The following is a 14,322-nucleotide window of genomic DNA, read 5'->3' on the forward strand; positions in this document are numbered from 1 at the left end:
ATACATGTAAAGTCTCATCGTAAAGATCATTATTCAATATCGCTCAATATTACTCATTTACGCACAAAATCAATGCAAAACCCTAAATTCTATATCATTCTTGTGTTCTTTTAACTTGCCGTTGGAGCCGTTATTTTTAGGCACAACAAAAAATTAATATGATGATGCCATATCAGACTATTTCATTTCCTTATTATATATGTGATGATTTCAATACTCGTTCTCGTCCTAAACCCATATAATGATATCCAATTAGTTTAATTTTATATAATGTGTATGTAATTAAATAAAACTTAAAACAATAATTGGTTAATAATCTCAGTAAAAATTTAAAAGCTACTTATTTCAAATGCATCTAAATATCATTTATTTTATTTTTTTGAAGTTAAGTATCATTTTATTTAGATTTTCAAATGGTATAGTTTAATAATCATTTTATTTAAATTCTGAATTGTAAAGTGTAATATAAATTCAATCTGCTAATGTATTATATCAATGCGAGAATGATGATTTATTTGAAATTATTTTTCATGACATAAATCAAATTGATTAACCTATTTATTTGAAATACATATATCTCAAAAGTATAATTTTATTTAGATCTTCCATGGCGAAACAATAAAAGATCAATATGGGAGTGTTGATTTAATTGAAATAATTTTTCATGACAAAAAATTAAATTAAAGAAGCTATTTATTTCAAATATTTATATCAATATCCTTTTATTTATTTTATATGATCAAATTCATTTATACTTAATTATATTACATCTATATATAATTTTTGATGAGGATGGAATTCGGGGTCTTGGTTTCTTGCCTCTGAAAAGAACCCAAGACCCGAATACCTCGTCTATCCCGGAAAGGAAGGGAAATTTGCTGGAGCGGGACCCGAAGAGGATCCGGGAGAGGAACCCAGAGCCGGACCCATGGACATGGGAACTTCGTTTATAGGACCTTAAGAGAGATAAATTCAAAGAGTTGCTCCCTTGTACCAGAGCGGAATAGTACTCAGTCTGAACTAAATCGGATATCAAGTTAGTTCTGTTGAATATATCTAAGGATAGATATCAGAAAATGGACACCTCGTATGGATCCAGATCTGAAGTAGTTGTACCAGAGCGGAAAAATACGAATGAAAAGTTAGTATATACAGAAAAAAAGAGGTGCGCCTGCAGGCACTTAGTCTAACTCAATTGTAGGCGGTCATTTTTCCCTTTTTTGCAGGAGCCGTCTCCATAACTAACAATTTGCCGGCTGACGTGGAAGATGCTCTAAAGTAGAAAAAGCAATTTCACCCTCGCCTATAGTGAAGAGGAAGAACAAAAGGTTGGAAATATCCCCATGCGCCAGGATAATGAAATTACTAGATTACCCTTTAGGTTATGCACACTATAAATAGCGCCAATATCAGTATGTGAAGGACCGAAGTTCAAAATATTTACCCAAATTCTATAGGAAAAGCCGAAAGAAAATATTCTAGCCTCTCTCATTCGAAATATCCAACCGTTAGAAAAGAAGAACGAAGAAGTTAAGAGACAATAATCAAGGAAGAGGAAGGGAACATCGAGAAATTGCATATTTCACTCCATCTCATAAGTTCAAAACCAAGTTAAATCCAAGAGCTAAGTCTAAAAACTAGTGTTGGTAAAAAGTAAAAACCACCTTCACCAACATTTTAGGTTTGCAAATGCTGAGATTTAGTGACAATTCTATATAGCTTTTGAATTGTGGAGTTTAATATATTTTCAATGTGGGACACTATTGTTATTATGAAAAAAAAATATGAAAAACTATTTATTTGAGATGCATATTATAAGTATCAATTTAACTAAATTTTCTCATGAGATGAAACTTAATAGAGTTAGAGGGTTTTTTAGGACAATAACTTAGGTTGATTTGGAAATTAGGACAACAACTTTCGGACTTGTAAAAATAGGACACTAATTAATAAGCGTTGCACCCACAGGAGTCCGAAAGTTCGATAATTGGCCGAGAAATGTCATGTGGATGCAACACTTATTAATTAGTGTCCTATTTTTACAAGTCTGAAAGTTATAGTCCTAATTTTCAAATCAACCTAAGTTACTGTCCTAAAAAACCCTATGACTCAAACTTAATAGAATATCAATGTGGGAATGATGATGTACAAATGTATGAATTGGGGTTGGGCCTATGAATTATGAATACATGAAGTATTATATAAATTCAATGTGGGATAGGGAATCTCTAATATGTTTCTCTTTATATATTATTTATGTAATCATCGGGACGATATATAATTATTTATTTTTGAAGCTGTATTTTGTATATTTTAATTGTTGCAGCTAATATTTGACTTTACAATAATACAAGGACTATTTTTCAATGTTACATCTTTCTTAGTCACACATTTTTAATATGTATATTTATGATGTTATGAGTAAAGCCAGGGGCGGAGCCAGGATTTTTTTTGGGGGGGGGGGGGGGGCTGAACTGTTACGGGGGTTCGCCCCCGATTTTTTTTTTTGAGGGCATTCAATACATTTTAGACATTTTTTACTAAAATACAAATATAATCATAATAATAACAACATTTTTATAGATAATATAGTTCAAAACATTTACTAAATTTTTTTTTGGGGCATTCAATACATTTTAGACATTTTTTTACTAAAATACAAATATAATAATAATATTAATAATAATAATAATAATAACAACATTTTCATAGATAATATAGTTCAAAACATTTACTAAATTTTTTTTTGGGGGCATTCAATACATTTAGACATTTTTTACTAAAATACAAATATAATAATAATAATAATAATAATAATAATAATAATAACAACAACATTTTCATAGATAATATAGTTCAACATTTACTAAAATTTTTTTTGGGGGCATTCAATACATTTAGACATTTTTTTACTAAAATACAAATATAATAATAATAATAACAACAACATTTTCATAGATAATATAGTTCAAAACATTTACTAAAAAAAATTTGGGGGCATTCAATACATTTAGACATTTTTTACTAAAATACAAATATAATAATAATAATAACAACATTTTTAGACATACTGCTCTTATTAAGGAGCTCGATGCGTGCTGCCGTAATTTCCTTTGGACTGGCAACATCAAGCAGACGCCATCTTGTTCCGTGAGTTGGAAGAGGGTCTGCTCGATTAAGGAGGAGGGAGGTCTCGGGGTTAGGTCGTTCGAGCTCATGAATAAGAGCTATCTAATGAAAATGGCGTGGAAGGTGGTTGGTGGGCGCACTACTAGAATATAAGGGTTTTAGCCACACATAATTTGTGACACATAATTATGTGTGGCAATATACCCACACATAATTAAATATGTGTGGGTAAATTCATTAGACAGTTTTAGATAGTTAATGACATTTAATTATGTGTAGGTAAAAATATTTAGTCACATTTATTTTTTTATTTTTTATTTTTCGTTTAACTCTTAATATATTTAATGCTGACGTGGATGTTTTAGCCACACATAATTTGTCACACATAATTATGTGTGGCAAAATACCTACACATAATTGAATATGTGTAGGTAAATTCAGTATACGATTTTAAATAGTTTAAGACATTTTATTATGTGTGGGTAAAAAGATTTAGTCACATTTAAAAAAAAAATTGTTTCTCTTAATATATTTGTCAAACAAGTTTCTCAATCAGAATTAAAATTAATTTTGCAAATATGAAACTTAGAAAATAAATATGAATATAATATCATATAATAAATATGAATTTAATATTTTTATTTAAAATTGTAAAAAAAATGAATTATCATTTAAATAAAAATGATTAATATTTATTAATCATTTAAATATTTAGCAACTATGAATTTTTTTGTTATAAATAAAAAATAAGAAGGATTAATATTGTATAATGATTTTTATTCAAAAGTTATTTAAATAATATAAGTAAGATACATTTTGTAATTTTTTTATATAAGAAGTAATTTATAATATAAATTATTATTTTTATTTAAAATTATTTAAATATTAAAAAAATTATATTGCATATAAATATATAAAACCATTAAGAACTTTTTTTTAAACTTATGATAAGTAATGAGGATTAAACTCATAACCAATAAAAATATAGATGAAAACTATCATTATATATTTACATTACATTTTCATTGATTAATTTTATATCTGTAGTGTTCCTAACCGCACTTAGTAAAATTTCAATTTAGAATTACTCCTGCACACCTCGAACTCTAACCGCCCTATCCCTCACACCCACTCTCTCTCAGGCGTTGTCACGACGGACAAATGAGAAGGAATCCTCACAATCTTCACCCCTCTGCTCGGCTATTCCGTCTCCCGTCCTCTACCTCACCATTCAATCGAAAATCGTGGCGCCGCCTACTTCTGCTCGACTATTACTCAGTCACTGTTCTCCCAGCCGCATCACCACCACCACCGATCGTACGTCGCGGCTATTGCAGCCGCCTTCAACCGCGCTCTCCCTTGGACAAAAAATCAAAGCTACTTAATTGTATTACTTCTCGTTTTTGACAATCATGATTAAATTTCCTTGCTTCGCTCGTCCTTTGTGATTGCAGGTTTTCTAGGACATGCATTATTTGGGTAAAGATTGGGGGATATATTTTTGTGATGATGATAATGGGGATTCTGCAGATCGGAAAGTGATCTTAGAGGTAAATAATTATAGAAATTATTAACATATAAGGTTATTTTGAAACATGTTGATTATGCAATTTAGGCAGAATAACTTTCTTGTGACTCATTTCATGATTGGAGTTTGTGAGCTAACTTCGATGGCTATTATACTGAGATATATTTTGATGATTGTCAGGTTGGTTTTGGTTTTGGAGCTGGTAATACTATTTTTTCTCTGATTAATTGTTGCCTATCCCATGTTCTTTTGCTGACTTTTTCTGTAAGATCTGTATTATATTGAGAATAGATGAAATGATAAATTTAGGATTCAAGCTCAAGTAATTATCCACTTATACTCACTCTTGTTTCTTCTAGCTTGAGAATCGATTCTTTCAATAACTGAAATTGATTGATTAAACTAACAATTGGATCAATTATAATTTTTAAGTTATTTTTAACTTTGTTATTTGTACCTTAAAATATGTTAAATTGTGTATGTTGACTAATATCTTGTTTCTCTTATCTTGGCAGGAGTCATTGAAAAAGTTGTCACGATGATTAATCAATGTTCAACTCTTCCAATGTACAATGGAGTGACTTTTTGATCAAGAGCTTGAAGAAAAATTATGAGTCCTAGATTAAATGCTTAGTAATTTAGACATTTAAAATTATATGTAGTTAGTAATTTCATACTTGTACTTTGATTTTGTTAAATATTTTTTTATGTAAATGTTCTGTATGATATTCTTGTTACATTTAATGTGTTGAGTATTTGATTTTTGATTTTTTTTATAATTATAATTATGATTATAATTGACTAATAAAAGGTTATAATATTTGAAAATAGTAATATTTTTTCTAAAATTCAATTACTAAAAAAATATTTTTCTCCACACATATAAATATACCTTTAGTGACATATATATGTAGGCAAATATTTGATGACTTACCCACACATAAAATTTGCCACGTGTAAATGCCATGTCATTTCCACATCATCGCTGCAGTATATCATAAATATCTTTTCTCACACATAAAATGTATTATTCGTGACATATATATGTGTAGGTAAATGTTTGGTGATTTACCCACACATATACATATGTGTGGATAATACCCTTTCTTTACAAAGTTTTACCCACACATGTTGACATTTGACTTATGTGTGGGTAAAAAGAAACAGTGACACATAAATATACTTTTAGCCACACATCCATGTGTGGCTAAAACCCTTAATTTCTTGTAGTGGCGTGAGTTCGGATATGATTTGATTAGAGATAGATATCTCGATCGCTTTGGGCGTTGTAAATCTCTGGTGGCTGCTTCTTCTGTCTGGATGAGCTTACGTGAGGAAATTGATGGTTTGGTGGCGGATTCGTACTCGTATATTTATGACGGCGCTTCTACTTCATTCTGGTATGACGACTGGCTTGGGTATAATCTTATGAATAAATGCGGTATTCCGCATTTCATGCTTCCGTTTCTTACTCAATCGGTGGCTGATTATTTCTACGATGGGCTCTGGCATTTCACGCAAGCCTTTGTTAATGCTTTTCCTGAGATAGTGTGTGATATTTTACTCACTCCTCTTGGTACTGAGGGAGATGTGCGTTTCTGGAAACCCTCGTTGCACGGGAATGTCACTACTGCGCTGGCATTCAACAAGCATTGTCATCATTTTCCGAAGGCGTCTTGCACTACAAGAATTCGGATTTTCAGCCACACACATAAATGTGGTTAAAAGTAAGGTTATGTGTGGGTATAAATATTTACCCACACATAATGCAAATGTCAACATGTGTCACTATAAAAGTGTAGAGAAAGGTTTTTACCCACACATATATTTATGTGTGGATAAATCTAATAATACTACCGACACATATAAGTGTCTCTAAAAGTGTCTCATATGTGTAGATAATTATATTTTTATCATAATACAATGATGATGTGGAAATTACGTGGATGCTGATGTGACATGTACACGTGGCAATTTGTATGTGTGGATAAATACCTAACTTATGTGTGGCTAAAACTATTTAGAATTTTTTCAATTTAATTTTTATTTTATATATATAAATATATATTATTATATTATAGTTAATCTAAGGTATATTCCTAACTAGTTTAGAAACTCTTAAATTAAAAATAGTATGTACAACAAATTAAAATATAACATGATTATATAAAAATATTTACTTTATTAATAATATCAAAGTACACATTATTTATGTCACAACTATAAAAAGCATTACATAATAATACTACACAATTGATCAAACTATTCTAATTTTCTATGAAGCTTCGTTGACGAAAAGTAATCCAACGTATTGGTTAAACTGCATATTGACATCTGCTTCAGTTATTCCTGTGAAGATAATAAAAACACAAAATTATTCAAGATACACATCTATATATTAATTAAACACAACTTAATTGGATTCAATAAGATGAATACATATGCCACAAAACACTCTTACCTGACAAAAACAGAGAGGGTGCAACTAAAGTTAAGAAAATAAAGTGTGCTTTCTGCCAGATCAATCATATAAAAAAATCCTTTAGACCTAGAAATTGCAAGAATTGGAAGGGCAATAATAAATGAAAGCAATAGAAATCCTTCAGAAAATATAGCATTTTCACTCACAAGGTAGGCAATACTCGAACTTCTTTTACGCTCTATATTGAGATGTCTTAGACCAGCCCTGCAAGAAGTAGCAACTCTTGGACACAAGTGTTATAAGATCAATGGAAAAGTTGTCAACAATATGACACACGAAATGAGCAGGAGAAACTTTAAAGGAAATTCTGATACCTTTTCTAAAGAGACCCAATCCATTTTCATCTCCTTCATGGGCACAATTTCTTTAGTCACCCTCTGAACTGATTTCACACCAACTGGATGAAGATTATACCTTCTGCAATGTCATGAACAGTTTAATTTTTTTAGCTATTGAATCTTCTGATGAAATTAAGATCTACATGAATCAATTAAGCTCACGACAATAGTGTCTCATGTTATTTTAAAAAAGAACTAACATGAAAGTTTAGACTACAATGTATTGTATAGAGGAGACAACCTTGGCAGCTGAGGTCTTCTGATGGCGGGGAAGGTTGGAGGCGGCGCCGCCGCTTAACATTCCTAGGAGAACTTGATGCATCTTCCCACAGGCGCCCTCAGTTTGATCAGCTCCGCGCAGTTGTCTTAGCGGCCGGAAATTGACTCAAAGGTGACTCTTTCGGAGCATTTGGATAGGGTAGTGGGGATTTACCGGAGCAGAGGACTTGGCAATCTAAACTCCACTAAGATTGTGGCAATGAGAGCCTGAAAACTGCCCGACTTCTTAAGATATAGTTTTTTGAATGTAGGGCGGTAAAATGAAATAGTTTCTTGAATGCCTTTTTGGGTGTAGGGCGGGAGAATGAAATTTCTTTCTAATCCGACATTTTTACGAATTTAAATTATATACTTATCTTATTTAACACTTATCTCTTTTTGGCTAAAGCAATATACACAAATATTATTTAAATCCAACACTTTTAGTTTTGTGTAAGTAATGAGTTCGACCACAATAATTCTATGAAAAATTAAAATCCAAATGTTTTGATTATGCTGAGCGATTCTAAAATAGATGTATTTTGTATCATATTTTAATAATATTATATTATAGTTACAAATATTTATGCAAGTAATGCTAAGCTATTAATATTTGTAAGATTTTGTGTGGTGCAACATATATAATTATGAATTGTGATATATTAAAATGATAACTTTATATTTAAAATTAATTTGTAATTAATTTTAAAATTAAGTGATAATTTAGCGATTATAATAAAATTAAAAATTTATTTATATTCTATATTTTTTCTTTTTATTTTATTTGTATATATCTTGTTATTTTTCTATTTCGGTAAATTTTATTCTTGGATATTATGGTCGAGAAATAAAAAGTTGCTTCCCTGCAACATAAATTTCTATATTGATTCAGCAAATTTTTGTCGATATTTTCTTTACAAAAAAACATAATTAAATTGAGTGAAGGCAATATAATTTTCTTAACTATATATAAATGTTGACATATGGATTATCAACCACACATAGATATTCGGTAAAATGTGTGACTAATATTTTACATATATTTTTCATATTAAATAAAGTTTGAAATAAAATTATTTAAATAAAATCAAATAAAAAAATAATTAACAAAAGAATATACGTGTCACTAAAATGTTTATGTCACACTTATTAATTGTTAATAAACTAATGTTTAAATATGTCATTAACCACACATATATAATCCTTAACTATGTGTGGGTAATAATGTTTATTAATTTGCCACGTAAACACATTAAATATAAAGAGTTAAATAGAAAATAAAAAGTTAAAAATAAATGAGATTAACTCTTTTTACCCACACATAACTAAATGTCATTAACTGTTTAAAACAGTCTAATGAATTTACCTACACATATTTAATTATGTGTGGGTAAACTGCCACACATTATTATGTGTCACAAATTATGTGTGGCTAAAACCTCAAATTCTTGTAGTGTTGGGGCTCTTGGCTTTGGGAATCTTTTATTCCGATTCGACGTTCTTTGATCTGTTGGCGTCTTCTTCATAATAGAGTACCGACTTATGATCGCCTTATCCGCTACGGTATGATCACGCCAAACGTCTGTTTGCTTTGCTTAAAAGGAAGTGAGTCTCAGGATCACCTTTTCTGGAATTGTGAGCGTGTGCAGAATATTTGGGCTACGTTTCTTGGGTGGTTCAATTTCACGCAAGGGTTGCAAGAGAATGATATTCATAGTTTTTTGGTGGCAGCTTGGCAGTATAAACTTAGTCCCCTCACCGGTAATTTCTGGAAAGCTGGTATCATCACGGTCATCTGGGCCATCTGGATGCAGAGAAACAATTGTATCTTTGATAATCAAAAGTTCGAAGCAAGTCGTGTCATCCACACTGTGAAAGTTGCTTTCAAAGAGATTGATGATAACTTTCCTAAATTAGGTTACATGTCGAATTCTTGGTCAAATTATCTGATTCTCCGGGCAGTGGGTGTTACTACCAGGAGTGCTCCTCCTCCGGAGTTTGTTGAGGTGCATTGGTGGCCACCGGTGGCGCCGTGGATCAAAGTAAATACTGATGGCTCAGCGACGGGAGCTCCGGGAACTATTGCTGCAGGTGGGGTGTTTAGAGATAACTGGAATGTAGTGCGTGGTTGTTTTCACTTCAAAGGTGGCTCGGGTTTTGCCTTTGAAGCGGAACTCCTGGCTGTTATCTCGGCGATTCAAATTGCTCACAATCGTGGTTGGCACAAGCTTTGGATTGAAGCCGATTCCACCTACGTGATATCAATTCTTAATACCCGTTCTTTGAATGTGCCTTGGCATTTTAAGGCGGCGTGGAATAGGATTTTAAAGATGTTAGATGCTTTCTCGCTGCAGGTTTCTCACATCTTTAGAGAAGGAAACAAGGCGGCAGATATTATGGCTAACCAACAACGTTCAGAAGGGTGGTGGCCGCACGAGATTGAGGAGATTAGGGCTGCGGTTCGCCTTGACATGGCTTCGCATAGCCATCTGCGTAAGAAACGGTAGTTGGGACTGATGGGTGGTTGTTTTTTCGTTGTTATTCTGAATCTCGGAGTTGTATCTCCTTTAGCTATTCCCTACTTTCGTCTTGTGTCTAGACGAGTACTCTTTTTCCTATTCACGGTTTTTACCACTGGGTTTTCCGTGAAAAGGTTTTAATGAGACTCGGCCCTTAGTCTGCTCTTTCTGTGCTTTCAAGGGTTTTTTTTAGGTTTTTTCTTTTCTTTTTGATATAAAATTGTCATTTAATAAAAAAAAAAAAAAAAAAAAATCAAAATCAAAATTTGGGGGGGGGGGCTCTAGCCCCCCCTAGCCCCCTGGCTCCGCCCCTGAGTAAAGCTGATGCGCAAATGGATACGAAACCGCGATTAATAACAACACAAGCAAAGATCGTTTAGAATCAACAAAACCAAGATAGCAAGAACGTTGATACGAAGGTATACCGTTAGTTGCTATGAAAATGAAAAGCCAATGTTTAAAACTCTCAAAATCATGCACCGTCCCCAGAAGTCCCTAGCAGAGTGTTTACATAATATGCAATTTTTGAAGAAATTGCAGATCAGTCCTCAAAGAAAAAAGAAAAAAAAGTAACAGAAGGAATTATTTGAAATAAAAGCTCATGAACATAATTAATGTTGGTGACTATCAAGCTTCTCCAAAAGCTCTTTGATCTACATCAAAAGCTCACAAATCACAAGATGTATATCGTGTCATAAGAAGAAAATAAAAGATAAAACAAAAAAAAAGCCTGTGTAACCCACTATATATCTGGAGACTATAAACAGTAGAAGCATTCAATCTTAGCCTCACACCCCTTATCATCACTCATAATTAAATCATTAATTGTATACGATGATCCCTCCAACAATCCAACAAATTAACTTCACGTGTCTATGTTTTTGAACATCGTAACTTGATTGGCCTCTCACATTTCGAACAACTATATAGCAATTAGCAATCTTTCGGTATTTGTGAAATACTGATCTCCACATCTAATCACATCACAGGTCCGCAAGAAATCCTTACTTATTCTCTATTTAACTCGTTGTTATAATTTCGAAAGCACTTACAACATTTGATTCGTTTATTTAATTTGAGTCGATAATTAAGTTTCTGATTAATTTTCAGCTTGTTAATTAAGATCGAAATTGTTCATGGAGGAGGTGAGGAGGTCAGCAAACCTTGGAGCCAGTATCTGGGATGACGATTACATTCAGTCTCTCGCAAGTTTATACACGGTGAAACCACAACCATTTCAAGCCTTTGTATATAATCTAAATTTTATGCCATGTTTCTCAATTTGTTGGACATGCATGCAGGGGGAAAAGTACGTAGCTGAAGCTGAGAAACTGAAAAATCTGGTGAAAATAATGATAGACGAAACCGAAGACGAGCTGGACCAACTTGAGCTTATCGACAGTCTGCAGAGGCTGGGTTTATGTAACCACTTCGAGGATCGAATAGCTAAGATGTTAGACAGCATTTATGAGGCGGAAAAATGCATGGAAGAAGACTTGCACGTCACAGCTCTCAAATTCAGACTTCTCAGACAACATGGATACCATGTTCCTCAAGGTTAAACATGTATATTTTTGAACGGAACTAATTCTAGTATTTACTTGACAATTAATTGATTAAGCCAGCCTTATATAATATTAATATATTGTTGCAGAGGTGTTTTGTAGTTTCATGGACGATGTAGGAAATTTCAAAGCCTCGCTTTGTGAAGACGTGAGAGGAGTGGTATCTCTATATGAAGCTTCGTATTTATCCATGGAAGGGGAAAGCATACTGGATTTGGCCAAAGATTTCTCACTGAATCATCTTACTCGAAGAATCGACAAAATTACAGAGCCACGTCTAGCGGAGCAAGTGAGGCATGCTTTGGAGGTTCCTCTACACTGGAGAGTGCAGAGGCTGGAAGCCAGGTGGTACATCAAAGCTTACGAGAGTAGATCTTCAGCCAACCTTATCCTGGTTGAGCTGGCTAAGTTGGATTTTAACATGGTACAGGCAACATACCAGCAAGAGCTCAAGCGCATGTCAAGGTAAAATTAGTAGCTTTGGTTTTTACTAAGACTAAGATTGCACGCTTTGATTTACAATTACGCAGATGGTACAAAGAGACTGGTCTCACCGAGAAGTTGGGGTTCGCCAGGCACCGACTGGCGGAGTGTTTCTTGTGGGCTATGGGATTCGTTCCGGAGCCTCAACTTGGATATTCCAGGGAGATTTTGATCAAAATTGCAGTGCTCATCACCATAATAGATGACATATACGACGTATATGGAACCTTGGAAGAACTCCAATTGTTCACCAACACAATCGAGAGGTAATTTCATTTTATACTTAATTCATTCACATGTAACATATTCCTATGTATGTTACTACCACTACCTATTATCTTCAGGTGGGATATTAATTCGCTGGACAACCTTCCAGAATATATGCGGATTTGTTTCTTAGCTCTCTTCAATTCCGCGAATGAATTGGCTTATCATATTCTCAGGGACCAAGGTTTCAACGTTATCTCAAATCTGAGGAAACTGGTAAAAACATGTGTATTTATATACTAAGATTTTCATAATGTCTGAGGAATCTTAATTGGAATGGTATATGTTGTTTTTTAGTGGGCGGAACTGTGTAGAGCTTACTACTTAGAAGCGAAATGGTTTCACAGCGGATACGTCCCTACCACAGATGAGTACCTAAATACAGCATGGATATCCATTTCGGGTCCTCTACTTCTGTTTTATGGCTACTTCTCCACAAATCCTATAAACAAAAAGGAACTGCAGAGCCTAGAACAATATCCTGGTATCATTCGCTGGCCATCCACGGTTCTTCGTTTGGCAGACGACTTGGGAACTTCATCCGTAAGAAAGCTATATATATACAAACAAGCTTTGATAATAATGATAATTGTATTTAAGTATGTGTTCCTAATTAAACAGGAGGAAATGAAACGAGGGGATGTTCCGAAATCAGTTCAGTGCTACATGACTGAAACAGGATGCTCTGAGGAGGATGCTCGCAAGCACATAAAGCATTTGATCGAGACGGCACTGAAGCGCATGAACAAAGAGATACTAATGGAGAAGCCCTTGAAGAATTTCGGCCACATTGCTATGAATCTTGGACGAATCTCACTCTGCATGTATCAACACGGAGATGGCTTCGGCCTTCCCCATTCCGAAACCAAGAGAAATTTGGTCTCGCTCCTCGTTCAACCCTTCCCTATGCCTTGAATTAATCCTACGCACCAGCTTTAAGTAAACCAATAAAGAGATGGAGTCCCCATGCTCTGAGTTTATTAGATTAGTTATAAAGTTGTTAATCAAGTTAGTTAAGTGTTGATGTGGCAGCTGATTAGGGAGTTAGTTAATTATGGTTTAACCGCCTATCTTAGGCTTATGTAATTGCTCTATAAAAGAGCTCAGTTTATGGAATGGAGATTAAGCTTTTCTTATCATTTTCATTTTCTAGTTTACATTCAACATGGTATCGAGCTCATTTTTTTCGATGCAAAACTAATTTTTTGCTTCCGCTAAATTCACATCTTCTTCTTCTCTTTCATCTCCATTCCACACCATGAATCAAACTACCCAAACTTCATCCACACTACCTGCTATGCACCCTATTACACTCAAATTGGACAGATCCAATTACAGTTTCTGGAAAATTCAAGTAATAGCTACAGCTCGTGCTTATGGATTTGAAGATATACTTCTTCACCATAAATCTCCTCCACAATTTTTGAAATCAGAATCAGCAACAACAACATCCGAGTCAAATCCGGAATATCTCAATTGGCTGCGTCGTGACCAGTTCATGTTTAGCTAGTTACTTTCCTCCATTTCTCCCCAAATGATGGGGTACATTAGTCGCTGCACTACTGCGGCTCAGATCTGGAGCATGTTTGAGACACTTTTCCATTCTCAATCCAAGGCGAGAGCTATGCACTTGCGTACTCAACTGCAACTCATGAAGAAAGGCGATTCATCCATTGATGAATATATTCTCAAATTCAGAGAACTCTCCGATCAACTCTTCAACATCGGTAAACCGATCTCAGAATCTGATCTC

The 14,322-nt window shown here is 33.6% G+C and overlaps 1 protein-coding gene and 1 long non-coding RNA gene across 4 annotated transcripts; one reads left to right on the forward strand and one right to left on the reverse strand.

Annotated features, from left to right (window-relative positions):
* Nucleotides 1–6,819: 6,819 nt before the first annotated feature.
* LOC130985653 (uncharacterized) lies at nt 6,820–8,198 on the reverse strand. Of its 3 annotated transcripts, XR_009089043.1 has the most exons (4): nt 7,719–8,175; nt 7,286–7,556; nt 7,119–7,170; nt 6,820–7,006 (listed from the first exon to the last, which is right to left on the reverse strand). It is a non-coding gene; the product is annotated as an uncharacterized LOC130985653 (long non-coding RNA). The 3 variants fall into 3 exon arrangements; XR_009089042.1 differs by having other exon boundaries at nt 7,119–7,556; nt 7,719–8,176; XR_009089041.1 differs by having other exon boundaries at nt 6,820–7,556; nt 7,719–8,198.
* Nucleotides 8,199–11,028: 2,830 nt separating this feature from the next.
* Nucleotides 11,029–13,708, forward strand: LOC130985654 (exo-alpha-bergamotene synthase-like). The gene is made up of 8 exons (XM_057908726.1): nt 11,029–11,243; nt 11,365–11,474; nt 11,556–11,811; nt 11,909–12,284; nt 12,350–12,568; nt 12,647–12,785; nt 12,867–13,112; nt 13,191–13,708. Exons 2-8 carry the CDS (start codon nt 11,391–11,393, stop codon nt 13,482–13,484), a joined length of 1,614 nt encoding a protein of 537 aa, XP_057764709.1. The 5' UTR covers nt 11,029–11,243; nt 11,365–11,390; the 3' UTR covers nt 13,485–13,708.
* Nucleotides 13,709–14,322: the final 614 nt, after the last annotated feature.

The sequence above is a fragment of the Salvia miltiorrhiza genome, chromosome 5, assembly GCF_028751815.1.
Source record: "Salvia miltiorrhiza cultivar Shanhuang (shh) chromosome 5, IMPLAD_Smil_shh, whole genome shotgun sequence".
In the NCBI taxonomy this organism is placed as follows: domain Eukaryota; kingdom Viridiplantae; phylum Streptophyta; class Magnoliopsida; order Lamiales; family Lamiaceae; genus Salvia; species Salvia miltiorrhiza.

Bases quoted from the DNA above. Each gene is read 5' to 3' on its own strand.
- LOC130985654 (XM_057908726.1), top strand. From the start codon at position 11,391: ATGGAGGAGGTGAGGAGGTCAGCAAACCTTGGAGCCAGTATCTGGGAT. The intron at 11,812-11,908 runs GTTAAACATGTA...ATATTGTTGCAG, and splicing joins TGGATACCATGTTCCTCAAG to AGGTGTTTTGTAGTTTCATG. The intron at 12,569-12,646 runs GTAATTTCATTT...TATTATCTTCAG, and splicing joins TTCACCAACACAATCGAGAG to GTGGGATATTAATTCGCTGG.